The sequence below is a fragment of the Lytechinus variegatus genome, chromosome 1 (assembly GCF_018143015.1).
Source record: "Lytechinus variegatus isolate NC3 chromosome 1, Lvar_3.0, whole genome shotgun sequence".
Classification (NCBI taxonomy): Eukaryota; Metazoa; Echinodermata; class Echinoidea; order Temnopleuroida; family Toxopneustidae; genus Lytechinus; species Lytechinus variegatus.
Genome location: NC_054740.1, coordinates 70,086,503 through 70,102,677, shown reverse-complemented (window position 1 = coordinate 70,102,677; position 16,175 = coordinate 70,086,503). Strand labels below are relative to the sequence as shown.

The window sequence follows — 16,175 nt, the reverse complement described above, 5'->3', positions numbered from 1 at the left end:
TGGTCGGGATTAGATTGTAAACTCTGATTGCCTTGATCAAGACTATATCCTGCAACCTGTCAGCCTTTTTGGTAACTAGGAAGATACAAGTAATGACGATTTCCCCTTGGCAACAGGCCCCAGCTCCAAGACCCTTGGTGACTCACAAAGACTAGGGGGGTCCTAACGCAAGTTGGAAACATCAATTACGTTGCGTTGTCATGGACATGGCTCCAAGAATAGCCTGTCAGACCGGGTCGCTCCGCGGCAATGGCTTGGCGGTGGCAAGTCCTGTTAATCACTGATCCTTTGTCATTATCTGTGCCAGTAGCTGAACAGTAGTGCTGGGTATGACTAAAGGTAAAGAGGTTCCCTCACTACTACTGTATACCTAGCCATGATCACACTCTCAAACGGGAAGTGGTACGTACTGTGCACACTGGCAGGGATCAGTCCAACAATAGACTTGTGCACGCCTCCTGAACATCCACTCCTTCAAATTTCATCGGACAACAGTTCAACAGCACTACAAGATTTGGAATAATAACAAACTGGTATTCCCTCCTCTGTGTCGCAATTGCAGCACTTTGGAAATTCAAGAAGTTCACTGTAGACATCTTTTTCAGGAGTATCGTCGAACATATGAGTATCTCTCGGAGGTTATTTGCGATAGTCTTGAGGTCTTCCTCGTGGTACTCTCAGCGTGTTGTTGTTTACATCCATTTGCTTTGGATACAAGGGATAACTTTGCCATGTGCAGTAGTGGTGTAGATCTATAGTGTTTCAGAAGACCTTCATCTCCATCATTGGAACTAAGTAAGTTAACTGATTAAGAGAGTTTTTTTTGGCTTCATTCTTTAGAAACAATCAATGGAAGGTTTCCAAGTTCCAACATTATTATTTTCTGGTATTTTCCTGGTCATCAATTGAATGTCAATCAACTGATAAGCTTTTGACTACAATTACATGAAAGTATAGTGTCACTCTGTCTTGTATTCAGATATTAAATTTAATTGCTTCAATTTTTCATCCTCAAAATTGATTCACAAAGAAAACTGTCATGTATAGTTAATAGGTTAGTCACAAATAGAGCTAAAAAGTTATGTATTGGAATTATTTGAATTTCCAAAAGTAATCCTTTCATGTATAGTATATTACTCTAGTAATCAGTAGTTTGTCCTGTTTCTGTCATTCATAGAAACATTCTAGGTTACTCACTGTTACCGGAAATGAAGGAGAGGTGAGACAATTAATCTGCTTGCCATAAATATACAGAATAAAATCTAAGCCAGCATGGGAAGTAACTGTTTGAAATGGACTTGTGACAAAAGCAACTGTCATTCAAGGATTGATTATTGCCAACTGTTTGAGACCCTTTCATTTTACCCTCTCTCCCTCTTTGTGTGGGCATGACTCATTAATGTCGTTCTACAAAATATTTATGTCGCTCTACAAATATTTTGATTTTGCAGGTGCAGTGTACCCCAAACCTAGACTGATTCATGTAGCTACTGTTGTTCTTTGTTAGTTCTGATTCAAATTTATTGACAATGATCAAATCAAGACTAGTGTGGAGAATACAAGACACACTTCATGGTCTTTAAAACAATATTAGAATTGATATTTATGAGTATGATATGTGAAGCATATTGTAGTCAGTGGATTAGCCAGGCTAGTTCACACAGGAAATCTAATCCCAGGAATAGTGCCATGGAGTTGTAATGAACCCAATTAGCATTCAGTCATTCAGTGGTGACCTGGGGAGTTTTTCATGGAGCATCATTTTCAGTGATTGTTGCTGGCTAATGTGCTCTCAGCCAATCAGAAGCAAGGATTTCCAGTAGTTTTTGACATCTGTAGTAGCTAAGATGACTGACAAAAATTTCATGAAATGCTCCCCTGGCACCTCATTACCTGGTGATCATTGATTACATGTAGCCTTCTACATGTAGATTACCCCTCCCTTTCTTCTCCCTTCAAAATGAGAAGAAATTTGATGATTGGAATTGAATTATTAATTACCATTCATTCAAGAAAGATATCTCTGCTTGTACATTGTGAATAATTTGTTTTACCTGTATTTTGGTGATTATAGTTTAAAAGTCGACCATAGATATATATGATATATCATTAAGCATCATTTAAAATGTTAAAAGAAATTGTTTTATTGGTTATAGTTGAAGTGGAACAAAAATGATAGTTGCCGTACATCATGGATGATGACATAGTTAAACTTGATAAAAAAAATCTGATAATTTTTTTTAATTCCAAGATGCTGTCTTCATTAGATATTAAGTTATCATTGTTTATCTTTTGATATTTGTACCTTCAAATGCCCATCTTATAAATTCTATTGAACTATGGAAAATATATTTTGTTAAATTCAAATGGATTAAAAAAATAGTTGAAAGACAAGTTAGACAACGTAAAATGTTCCCCTCTTCCTCCACCACTATAAAACTTCACAACTTTTACAGATAAACATACATTAACCAGTCTTTAGCAGCTGTTGGTTACATGAGAATTGCATGCAAAAATTATTTAGGATTTTTTTAACCAACAGATGGTTGGTTTATATTATAACCTATTTTAACCAACTTATGAGTAAGAAAATATATGAGAACATACTGAGATGTACAAATGACACATCATACACATGCTGTGTTGGAGCATGTGGATTCTTTTAAAGAGGGATGTGCTAAGTGCATTCATGTGATTTATGCTAAATTACAGTCTTCTCAGGAAATTTGACCTTACAGTTTGATAATGACTGTGAATTAGAGCTAATTATTTCACCTCAGGATGTCAGTTAGTGTGTAACTTGCCGAACGTGTCGTGATTGGATTCATCAGCACGTACTTTATAATAAGTATCACATTTTTTTCTTCAGTTAGCCCTATTGATTAGGTGGCTTCACATAGACTTTATCACCAAAAAAATTTCTCGGCATGTGACGACAATCTGCGTTCATGGAGTGGGAGTGGAATGGGGATGGCCGCGCCCATTTTAGACAACCGGGGGTGGGGGGTTCTTCAAAGGGTGAGTTGAAGAAGGGGGCTTTCATGAAAGTTTAAAAGTATTTTTAAGTTAAGTATCCAGTCGTTCGTGTGAAAGATGTTTATATTTAGTAATAATAACGATATATCACTAGAATTTTTTGTTTATTTTGAATAAATTTGCATAATTAATATAAGGTTAGGGTTCATAATTCTAGAAACACCCTGAATGCTCTATAGAACAATTGGATTAAGAAAATAAGAAAATTTTCTATTCCGAGTAAATAACTAGTATAGGAAACTACTCAGCACAGCCTTTCCTAAAAAGCCCCCTCCCTTGTCTTAAAACGGTGCGTTAATTTGTCTTGAAAGGATGCAGCCACCCCCACTCCACCCTCATTCTACTCCTCCTCTGTGAATGCAGGCTGTTGTCACAGTCCTTATTCTTGATGCATCGGTCATTCAGCTAGTTAGGTCTTTGTTCATTTCGTATACATTACACACATCATTAGAGTGCAAAACTTAATATAAGTATTCTTTTTTTTCCAGACTTATGTGTCATTGTTGACATTATTATTATTGGCATTGTCTCAAATGCCATGGGTTGAAAATGCAAATCTGGCTTATTTACACTCCTAATTGAATTACGCCAGAAACAAGCTTCATTGAAGAGTGCCAATGGGCTATTACATGAGATTAGATTGTTTTCGATACATGTTGTCAATTTTAAGTTGAATGATTATTGTGTCTGTATTTGAGATTTTAATAAGCAATGATTTCCATCTGTTTGTACTTATTGGTATGAATTAATTTCAATTAAATTACTTATATAGTAATTGTCTTCGTATGCTCAATATTTTCTTTCGCACATCTGTCTTATGAACTTTGAAATTAGTTGTTGGATGTAAAAGAAATTATTTAAAATAAATAATTGTTGAATGTTCATATTGTGAGATTTAAGAAAAGCTTAATATTCAATGAAATATCTCTATCCCAGTATTTTGTGCATGATTTTGAAAGCTTATTCATTAATTTGTCAAATTTCTTTTTTTTGTTTTCATCTTTGTAGGCTTTGGTGATTGATACAGTGTGTCTTGATCTTGAGACAAAATGTGTTACTTGGACAAACTGTAGCATCCTAGAGTGCAAGGAGAGGAGACAGAGTCATCAACCATACTACTCATGCAAACATTCTCATGAGTGTAAGTATGATACAAGCATGCTATGCAAGTATGAAGATTACAAATATGATACAAATAAACAAATGTGATTCAAGGCATGTACAAGTAAGTTTAAGTATACACAAGAATAGTTTAAGTTTAAACCTGCCTAAAGCTTTAGTACAGGTTCAATAAATGTGTATTGTATCATTTAATGCTCAAATCCTTGAAGAAAATATAGTAACCGTTTGATTTGTTTTCTATTGATTCTTTGTATAAAAATGAATTTCACAGGATGATTTTATAAATGTAATGATTCATTTTGAGGCCTTTTTGATAAATATCTGCAAATTGAATGACTGCATTTCAAAATGCTGCAAAAAAAGATTACTTTCTGAAATGTTCAGGCTTTATATAGACCACCCAATTTCATTGGAGAAACTGTTTAAACAAAACTTATTGATGAACAATCTTTGTCTTGTCAATGAAGAGAAATATTTGAGCAAATCTTTTGTCACCTATATAGCATAGCCCTACCCTAGTTCATTACACCAGTTCCTTTATCTCTCATCCACCAATTAAGTATTTAATTTGGTAATGGTGATTGACAGAGGTAAGTTCTTTCTGTGATTAAAACCAATTACCTACCACCCATAGCAGGTGTTGTAGAGTGTGAAGCTAGATTTTTTGTTGTTGTTGCAAGAGTTAGGCTCAAAGAAAATGAACTTTCAGAATAACTCATTCTCCTAATTAGCTGTTTAGTAACTTTAGATTTGAGCAAGTTGGATTCATACTCAATTAATTGTTAATTAAAACAAAAAACTGTTATGTAATATTGCCTTGTATACTAATCTGTGATATTCAACTCTAATAAATGAACTGCTGCATAGACCAGGTGACATGACTTGTTACATTAATTTACTATAGAAAAAGTTTCTAATACAGTCATTGCTCAATTCAAGGTATGATTGGCTATCGTTTGACCTATTGCCAAATTCCAAACATGACTGAACACTTTGTTGTTTCTCTTTAAATAGGATAACAAACATTTTTTCAAAGATTACATTTTGAATATTAATGCTCATCTCAGTTATTTAAAAAGCACTATTCTGGTTTATAGCAAATGGCCTTCATTTGATCATGTTTAAAATTTTAACAGGTTGTTTAAAGTTTTCAAGTTGTTTATGAAAGTTTTAACGAATTCAAAAAGTTTAAACAACTTGTTAGAGTGACATGCTTAAACAATGGGCTAATTCTTTTTTAACTGTGTGTATAAACCTCCCTTTTAAAGACATCTTTAGGTGTGTTCATGCCTTTTTTTTCAAAAGAATACAAGTAAATTGTGATCAGGGGAGTGTTTCATCAACTTTTTGTCGCAGCAGGTTGTCAGATCTGACAAGTTTACTAGATGTTGATTGGTTGAGAAGCATGGTTACGAGAAAATGCCTAAATGTCTTCTAATGAAATGCACCCCAGGCCTCAAAATTACCAAATATTTTTTTCCACTCAAAATCATCTGAACCAGATACAGCAAGAGACTCTTGCATTAGCAAGGATAAGCATCCCTTTGCCTTACTTCCAAATTTATTGTTATTTGCTTTCACACCACAAAAAAATTCATCTTACCTCGGAGAAAGTCTTGCAAAAGTTTTTGTAATTTTGAAAAATTACAAAAATTTTGAAAAATTACAAACTTTCAGGGATATTATGAATACTTGAGTTGATCAACACCCCATTTCATATACCGGTAATTGTCAATATGAATCTTATTTGTGTCAGTGAATGTAGGGATCTTGTTGGATTTCAATAATCCAAATAGCAGTTGTTAAAGGTTAAAAAATATGTAAAATTTTTAGTTGCTGCATTAGTCTTCTTTTTTTTTTGGGGGGGGACACTGAGAATAAAATGCATACATGTACACCGCTTTCATGCATGCTTGAACGTGATGCAGGAAGCATTTTTGACTGATCACTGAGGTTGTAATACTGAATTTGATTATGTATAATGGGAGCGGTTTCTGAGAAAAAGTCATTGGCTTGATGCTTTGGTGGTTTGGACTCAACCTTACATTTGAAATGGTTGCTATTAGTAAATGTGTGATGTGACAGAAATTAGTAGGGTAATTGATTAAAGTGACCACAAACACCTCATGTAATGAAGTACAAACATATTGCTATTTGACTTATGTTATATGTGTTGATTGTGGGAACAAAGAAATAAGTACACTTGGGTGTTTTGTAAAGCTTTTTTTTATATTTTTTAAATTTCTTAAATGACCTTTAAAGAATGTGAAAGTACCAGATGGCGTTTGAATTTTTTTCCCCAGTAATTTCCTTAAAGTGAGACATATTTCCTAAAATCGAAAATGAGTGTCCAAATGAAACTGACACGAACAGAAGGATTATCATTCTGACCCTTATGTATTTCAACTTTAGCTGAGTATGTGATAAGAATTGATGAAGGCTTTCATTTGACTTTCCATTCTGTAGTCACTTATTGCTATACTTTATTACATTTTAGTGAAATGTCTCAAGTATGTCTTCGTCAAACCCGTATTACCATGTATATGCCATTTTCTTTGCCGTCTGAAAGTCCCCATTTTAATCCACTGCTTATGTACTCCTTTCTTGCTCCACTTATCTTGAGATTGGAGGGGGGGAGGTGGCAGTATGACGGTACAATAGGCTTGAGAGTATAGAGCCAAGAGACCTGTCAAAGTAAAACAGGTAGAAATGAACATGGATTTGTTCCATTTTATGCGCTATGCAGCGTATCATTTCTCCCAATATTGCTCAGTGTCACACACTTCCTGTCTGGCTGACTTTCCAGAAGATCTGGAGACTGATAGTGCACCTGTATAGACAGAACTCTCTCCCTGTCTCTCGTATACCTTGCCAAATAAAACATAAAGAGCTTGCTAGTAGAGCTATGATGGTAGATATAAAATGCACAATTAATTTTGTGCAGGTAGGCTAGGACCATCTTGCTTGAATAAAATCCAACCTATTTTAAAAACTTAGCACAGTAGGACAGTCTTGCTTCATGCCAGAGATTTAATGGACAACTTGACATAGTAGGACAATCTTGCTTCATGCCAGAGATCCAATGGACAACTTAACATTGTAGGACAATCTTGCTTCATGTGAGAGGTTCAATGGATAACTTGACATCATAGGACAGTCTTGTTTCATGTGAGAGATTCAATGGACAACTTGACATTGTAGGACTGTCTTGCTTCATGTGAGAGATTCAATGGACAACTTGACATTGTAGGACTGCCTTGCTTCATGTGAGAGGTTCAATGGATAACTTGACATCATAGGACAGTCTTGTTTCATGTGAGAGATTCAATGGACAACTTGACATTGTAGGACTGTCTTGCTTCATGTGAGAGATTCAATGGACAACTTGACATTGTTGGACAGTCTTGTTTCATGCGAGAGATTCAATGGACAACTTGACATTGGAAAAGGTTCTTGATGAAGGATTGGAGATAACATGGGGTATAACCTGCATGCAAGTCTATACAGATTACACCAGATGATGTTTCTTCATTTATTTATGATAATGGATAAAAAGTTGTAGAAGATGCTTTGTGGAGAACCCCCACTGTTGAAGACGATCATTGTTTGCTAAACAACAGAATAGTATTAAAGATTAAGCCTGAATGTTATTTTAATTTAGATTGCAAATTTTTGAGGTTTTTGTGTTTTCTCTGTATCTCTGCCACAGGGGACTTTTCTTACCTATCACATCATATAGGAAGGTCCATGTAAAAGTGTCATTCTATTCTTGGGCAGAAGGATAGTTTAAGGAGACTTACAAGACTTGTATCTATCATGAAAGTTCATAGAAGTCACATGCTCTTTGCTGTCTTGATATATAAAACTCCAAAGGAGCATTTCATGAAAAAGATATTAGGTGATTTTGACTGTAATTAGCTAGTGAATTCCTTGCATTTGATCGGTTCAAAGCAAATTTATCAGTGAAAGTCCTGACAAGATACTTCATGAAACGATCCCTTGTTATATTTCTCACATTGCAGGGTACTTGGACCAACAGAAAGACAACATGACTGCAGGGAGAGACCTTGAGAAAGGTCTGGAGATTGCTAGGAGTATCCTCAATGGCAGCAATGACAACGAGCATCAAGACGTGCTGCTCCTGCTTCACGTCTACATACTCCCCATCATCAGACTGCATGCAAGTGACAGGAAACATGTCAGTTCTGCACTAGTGGACCAGGTAAGAGACTTATGCAGATACTGCTAGGCCATTCTAAAAAAAACGTCCTTGCACCTCTTGCAATTGGTGGGGCTAAATAACAAGTTAGCTCCATCTGTAGTATGGAGTTAAGCTTTCTCCACTTTTTGTTCTCACAACAATTTTGCAAAGAAGGTTAACCCAGCTAATAGGTTGCACGGGCCTAATCACTAGTGGCAGGCCATAGATATTCATTCAAGCCAACCCATTGCTATTTTTTTTATTTTGATATGGCTGATTGACAAAGTGTATGCATATGATTGTCCATCTAACACTGATTCTATTTTTGGTAATTACTGAACTTCCTTTTCCCAAATTGGGAAGAAATATCACCAATTTTGGACTATATTTTGACTGGCGGAAGGATTAGGGCTATTTTGCTGTTTGAGGTGATGAATCTGCTCCCCCTGACGATGTCTTCAAATACGCCAATTTATTTTTAGAATTAGCCGGTCGAGGGACCCTTTTCTGGTCAGATATGGATTGCCAGATATATATCCTATCCACTGGTAGTAAACATTCGACCCCCGAATTTCATCCTTATTTTTTATGAATTTTTTAAAGTGCCAATTTAACACACGAGTCTATGGGGAATGAATTAGGCCTGTGATACCAATAGTAAAGGATTCTGTGGTCCTGCCAAAAGGCAGGGCCAGTTGAGCAATCATGGTGCTAAGACATAAAGGGGGATGGGGTTGACTAAGAACTCTCATTAGAACAGAAACACGGACCAGCCAAGAGCTTTGTGCATGTCCAAGGCACATCAGAACCAGCACTGTTGTCCAATCAGAGATGAGATAAGCATTCATTGATAGCTTTCAATTACAGTTTTTGGTTACATAATTTTGTGTGAAAATGGCAAGTATTTCCTCAGAAAGGCAAAAAATTTTCCTGTGCGAGCAGGAAAAATTAGAGTACGGGTCAAAGAATAGTATAGGATTTATAGTCGCGTTTAAAAATCCTTGAGAAAAGGGTTTAAAAGAACTCAATTATTCATATAGAGCTTGAATAGTTTAATGTTTCAAAGGTATATACTACATACACATTCTGGGGAGCATTTCATGAAAGGACTTGTCGGACGTTTCATCCGACAAGTTCTGATTTATCCGACAGTTACTATAGTAACAGTGCTTCTCAACCAATCAGAATCCAGGAAAGTTGTCAGATCTGACAACTTGTCGGACGAAAATATTGATGAAACGCCCCCCTGAAAATGGACCAGGAAAGATATATGGCACATTAAATGCATGAACCAGATATTCCAAAGGGTATTTGACATGATTAAACATAGATCCAGAGCAATGATTACCGCTATTATTATTCCAACTTTCATATCAGCTTTTGCTCCAGCCACACGGAAGATCGTGAATTCATACAGATAGTGTGTAACTCAGAGTGAAATAATTGCCCTGTTTGTGTTTAGTCAGTCTCGTTGGTTTCAAGATGAAGATTTCACAGCTGGATTATGATATTGTCCATGTAGTAACCTTTGCTTATCCTTGTCAATAGTAACCTTTGGTCATTCTCCTCTCATACATATCATGACAATCTTAATGCTGGTCAAGACTGTTAGTTGCTGTTAATTGCTTCTCATTATCACCGGCTGCTTTCTGTATTTGTATGAATCATGGTTATAAATATAAATATACATGTATGTATTTGAAGCTCACTAGACAAATCTTTTGTTTTGTATTATAATGGCCCTGATAAACCTAATTAACCACTGGGCTGTAACGTAGATCAAGTCAGATATTTGTGGCATATTGCATCACCCATTCCCTGGGGTCTCGATGATCTAATGCTAACATTATATTTAGTAAACATTGTTACAGGACTTAATCCCTCAAAAAAACACTGACTTATGATGAGAGATGGGTTTCCAAACTGGCCTCTGAAGAATACTAAAAAACAATTACAATGAAAGAGAGTGATTATAATAATAATAACAATTTTATATACCACATATTCGCAAATTGCCTCTAAGCAGTTAAGAGAAATGAAATATGAACTATAAAGGTCATAGAAATAGAAATACTTTGCACAACAAAATGTATCAAAACTAATATTACAATTTACAAACTTTTTCTCACCACATCATGAATAAAGAATTACTATCAAAATGGCCAATAAAACATATGATTCTAGATATTCATGTACTCTTTCCCAGACAGCATCCCCCTTTTAATGATGAATGTTATAAATAAAAATACAATTCCCAACTCAAACATGTTCCCTAATAAATAACAATTCTATTAGGTTAAATAATTCTAAATGTTTAATTATGACTCATGCAGTGAAATATCCTCTGCCCTTTAAAACTACATGTGCATGTAGTGCATTGTGTATTTGATTTTGTTTCTACTTTATAGCAAAAATCGACCAGTATGATTTTTTAAAAGAAGGACAAAATAAAGTGAAGCTAGTGGAATTCAAGCAAATTGTTTCTTTAACATAGTTTAATTGTGTTATATTTTCTATCAGATTCAAGTTCTCTCTGATTTGGATACAGCAATAGATAAGATGACCAGTGAAAGACATGACATCAAAAAGACTATGAAGGACTGGAGACAAGATATCTGCAGTCAACTTAAAGATGTAAGATGATATTTTCCGTCTAACAATCAAGGTTTATTGATAAGAATATGGGTGAACATAAGGAGACTTATGAATACTATACCCATGATTACAATGGTAAGCATAACTGCACAACCTGGGAAAGGTATGCCTTTCACCTGTTAATAATGAACAAATTACTATATTTATTTTGGTTGCTATGTCAAGCAAGCTTTCAATTGCTATTCGTATTAATGATGCTTGATACAAATTTATAAAATGATATCAGTATTATTTGGTATTTATTATAATCAAGGTCATGCATTGTTAAGGAAAGGTACCCTTGTCGATTCTCGATTGAAGCAAGGCTTATGATATTATATTTTGGATGAATCTGAAAATAAGCACTTCGGTAGAATAGATAAGCTGTTACTTCTGTATACTATAATCTACCCTCACGTGAATACTATAAATAGGTGTTGCCACAGAATAATGTATCCTACATCCCCTATAGTTTGGTGTTCTGTTACCGCTGTGTCTCCTACCGTGGTTTTAGGGACTGTTAAAAAGTTCAACCACAGTCACAGATTTAAAAGTACAGTTGGATCATGATTATCATCACTGCCAGGAGTGCTGTATGAAAATTGAACTTTTATGCATTTATAACATAGTGCCAAGCCCCATGTAAAAGTATTTCATCAATGATAGGTTTGTAAATATAGATTTGATTTAAAGTCCCAATATGAAGCTCACAACTTTATAAAATCATAGCTATGTGAATGAAATTTTACCAGCAACTAAAAGTAATAGTGTGTGTTCTCAGTACATTTTGGAGTGTTTATATATAGAAAGGCAGATAATTCTCAAAGCGATGTTCTCACTAACTATACTCTTTTTTATAGTTCATAATAGTGAATTCAGAGAGATACAGATAATTCTCTAGTTTTCACATTGTAATTTGTAGCTTGTATAGTATTAATGTATTAAGAGTTCAATACAGATAATTCTCAAAGAGGTGTTCATGCTATACTTTGTAGTGTGTACAATATCAATGTATGGAGAGTTCTGTACAAACGATTCTCAAAGTGGTGTTCACACTATAGGTTTACTTTGTAGTGTGTACAGTATACACGTACGAAAAGATGCACATGTACATATAAATCTATGTTCACACTTTACTTTTTAGTTAATATCAATGTATTTAGAGAAATACAGGTAATTCTCAGTGATGTTCACACTATATTTTGTAGTGTGTATGATTGTATTATAATATAAAGCAGAATCATTCTTAAAGTACAACCCATGTGAACAGAGCTCTGTCAAACCCTGATCCCCTGAATACACACCCAATCCTTGTACAGTATCCATTACTAGAAGAGACAAACATACAGAAAATATTTCACTCTGAAATATTAATTACTTAATCCTCATTATGACCCTCAACTTCCTCCTTTTTTAATTGGTGGGGCATGGTTTTATATTCCCGATAGACGGGTTCACTGTAACAGTTTACAAAGTAGGACTTGGTCATAAAGTTTGCACAGCTGTTCAGTATCTTGTATTTGAAGTTGTAAGTTTGACATTTTGATTTTTCAAATCTACTTATTGCCTGTCATGTTGGATTTATATTTATATTTTCATTTTGAACGTTTTGATATTGGAAAAGAAAATTTGGTTTATTATATTGGTATGTGAATTGAGATGGTTTCTTATGTTTGTAGTGGGATATGGAATTTCTGTTTGTAATATATTTTTGTATGAAAATCTATTTCAGTGTTTTCATCATAAAACCTATTTATAATGTATCAATATTTTGACTGATCATGTCAGCTGTAATTCATCACGTAATATAAAAAATAAACAGACTCAAAATAGAAGGAACTATGTAAAACGTCACCGATATGATACATTTGCAAGTTGCATATCTGAAAGTTAATGGTTGGTGTAAACTGTTAAGGAAAGAAGTTCATAAAAAAAAATCAGAAATATTGTTTTGTTATGAAATAACCAGTTGTAGGTTATTTCATTCATTTAGAAACTGTACTAGTGCATGAAAAGAGTGCATAGTAGATACCAAAACAAAATAGACTCGTATCCTTAATATGATCGATGATTCCATGAAGGTTCTATACATGTGAAGTCTTTCATGTGAAAATTGTGAGTAGCGTTGGCCCGAGGGGGTATGGCAGTTCCGTTTGCAAAGATTTGTTCAATTAATGATAACAAAGACTGGAGGACCCCACGCTGAATCATCCATAGGAGTTTCCATGTGGTTTAGTTAGTATCACAGGTTTTAGATTTATTCAGAATGTAGAATCTCTCTATGTAGTATTCACAGTTGAACTTAGTACTTTTAGCAGTTCAGTAGGAAACTTGTTGTTTCCACGCTTCAGGCAATACAAACACATAGGAAGGAAATTGTAAGTTTACATTTCTGACTCTAAAACAAAAAAAAATATAGGTCAGTATAATGCATTTTGTAACACATATAGAGTGTACAGGATCTTGAGCTGGCTTTTGATATATCTTTCTGCATGGTGGGATTTTAGTGAATATGAGCAGCAGTTGACAAAATTTGGTGAATTGTTTTGTGTGAACTCTCCTTTAGGAAAAGGCCATAGCAAGTTGTAATGTGCACTTCTTGAAGCTTCTATACCAGCACCTTCATGACGATCTCAGGAATGCTTATGTAGAGGTAAGTTCTGTTCGATATTTATCTGGTTTCACAAGCTATTTCATGGTTAATTGACAATCTGAGGAAGAAATCCATTTGTGGTAACTCAGATTTGTATTGGTTTGATGTGTAGTGATGTGACATCAGCTGAGAGATCGCTCTATTCCAAGTGAAAGTAGCTTGGAAATGAATCACTTTGACTCGAAATGGAGTTGAAAATTTGACTCCTCACAAAGAAGAGTGTGCATTTCTCATTGAAATCTAGTAATAAGTGAAAGGAGGTAGAGAAGGGGGAGGGAGGGGTGGCCAGGGCCCTGTCTTACAAAGAGTTATTATTGATCCCATAAACCTCATCTATATTGCTTCATATTTTTTTCCATTGAAAAGTCCTTTGAAAACAAAGAGAAGCACTCTGATTTTTCAACGAAACATTAAGTGCGTGAATATACATCATCATAATCAAAATATATTTTGAGCAAACTTGCATTTTAGATGTTGATGTTGCTGGCTTTCCATAGTTGTGGTTGATTGGATCGATCGCAACTCTTTGTAAGACGGGGCCCAGTTCTACCGTACATGAAGAGATAAAGTTGAGAGAGAGAATGGGAAGATGATAGACATGAAGTGTTTGAAAGGCAGAACTTGAGGGAAAAATAAGGTTGTGCACAAGGCTAGATGCATCTGTTTATCATGCCGAGTCATGTTGGCAATGAATAGAAAGGAAACGGACAGGAGACGAGATCTTATTAATCATGGAACCGCAAATGTCTCTCACCCTCTAGGAGCTCTTGGCTTCAATATGCTTTGAATTAATGTTCAAACTGACCCGATGGCTTACATCATATCAAGTGTGTGTGTCATCTTCAAATAAGTAAAGTATGAGGAAAGTCGGGGAAGAAAGTTGATATTATGATGCGATTTGTAATGAATGTATAGCTGAGGGGAGGGGGTGAATGATATTGGTTGAAGTCAGCCAATTTACATTTGAAGGTATGAATTGAATAATCAATTAATTAAAGATCTAATGAAGATGTTGAGCAATTATTATTTGTTAATCTTTAATCATCATTCTGCCACTGATACTGCCACGACCACCACCACTTCTACTTGTAATTTAATTTTTTGCTACAACAAAAATGTTTGCTTTCATCTTTGTATATTTGTAGCTATGCCATATATATCATTCTGATGAAAATATGATAAATGGAGTAACATTATTGATAGAGGTAGAAAACTTTGTTGCATCACTCTGGCCAGTGCACCAATCAAAAGTGCAGACATCTGTCATGTGATCAGGCCTGATAATAACCTTACCTTGATGAAAACTTTCATCCTCATTGGCTGTGTTCCCATAGAAATGAATACAAACATTACACAGTTCAGTGTTGTGTTGATTGAAAAATGATGGCCAGGATATTTTGCTACACCATCATAGACATGAATGATATGTCTGCCTCATTATCTGTGAACACTTCATGTGTAAAATGAAATTTAACCTTATTTAGGTGTTAACGTTTGTGTATTAGGGTCATAAAAATAGTGATCAATAAAGTGCACTAATATGATGTTTCTTTAAATAGTTTTTTTAGGGCAAGATACATTTATTAGGAAATGCATTCTTTCTAGAGTTCAGATATGATCTTGTTGTGGGTGTAATTGCAAAATACCATATTGGAAACTCAAGAGACTTTCTCTCTTTAAACACCATGATATTACAGTATAAGAATTATTCTATAGTTGGTCCCCACTTAAAATGCTTTCTAGAAGACAATTATCAGATAATAAAAACACAGTATCAAAGTTGACTTTTTTGACTTATTTGGTTCTAATCGGCTCAAAATCTTTATGAAGTAGGGAAAAGGGATAGATGTGAATCAGTTGGCTCAAGCAATTCAAACATTTTCTTTAAAAAAGAAAGTGATTACGACTGGCGATTAAAATGAAATTGTACCAGAAAGTGAAAAGAAGGGGAACAATTACACATACAGAACAGAATTAGGATGGAAATGTGATTGTTTCCAAAGCACATTTTGCACTGTTCTGTCATGTTCTATTTAGTCTTGTGGTTTTATAATTTGTTTTATTTCATTTTTTGTTTGTTTTATGTTTAGTTGGATACTTGTCAGGAGAGAGTTGATGAATGTAAAGGAAGCTTGACAAAGAAGAAAGGGAGTCAGTATATCAGTGATCTTGTGGAGTAAGTATATCAATCATGTCTATTTCGAACAATAAATTATGGATTTTTTTCATTATGTTAACCCATAAGCTATTGAATTCAGTGATTGCTGTACACCTCACACAAGGACCACCCAGGTTCAGTAAGCAACGAGTTTAGTCTTTCAGCAGTCCAATTGATTTTGATTCATATCCCTTCAGTTATGCATGTAAATTATGTTTCAAACACACTGATTTGTGAATATCTTGTATTAATACCTCATATAATCAAAAAGTAAAATTGCCATTTATTAAGACGACTTCACACTGAAAAAATTGTAATTCCTAATCATTTCTTCTTAACCTTTTTTCATTTCAATGTTTTCATCCGCAATC

At 34.7% G+C, this 16,175-nt stretch overlaps 1 protein-coding gene across 2 annotated transcripts in view; it reads left to right on the top strand.

Annotated features, from left to right (window-relative positions):
- The first annotated feature begins 306 nt into the window (after positions 1 to 306).
- LOC121421484 overlaps positions 307 to 16,175 on the top strand; it is a 33,347-nt gene continuing 17,478 nt past the window's right edge. Inside the window, exons 1-6 of one of the 2 annotated variants that reach the window (XM_041616213.1) lie at positions 307 to 795; positions 4,045 to 4,177; positions 8,181 to 8,380; positions 10,880 to 10,993; positions 13,560 to 13,646; positions 15,737 to 15,822. In XM_041616213.1, the coding sequence (XP_041472147.1) occupies positions 8,207 to 8,380; positions 10,880 to 10,993; positions 13,560 to 13,646; positions 15,737 to 15,822 (461 nt within the window). In that variant the 5' untranslated portion in view covers positions 307 to 795; positions 4,045 to 4,177; positions 8,181 to 8,206. The remainder of the gene's footprint in view (positions 796 to 4,044; positions 4,178 to 8,180; positions 8,381 to 10,879; positions 10,994 to 13,559; positions 13,647 to 15,736; positions 15,823 to 16,175) is intronic. The other variant, XM_041616222.1, reaches the window with a different exon arrangement.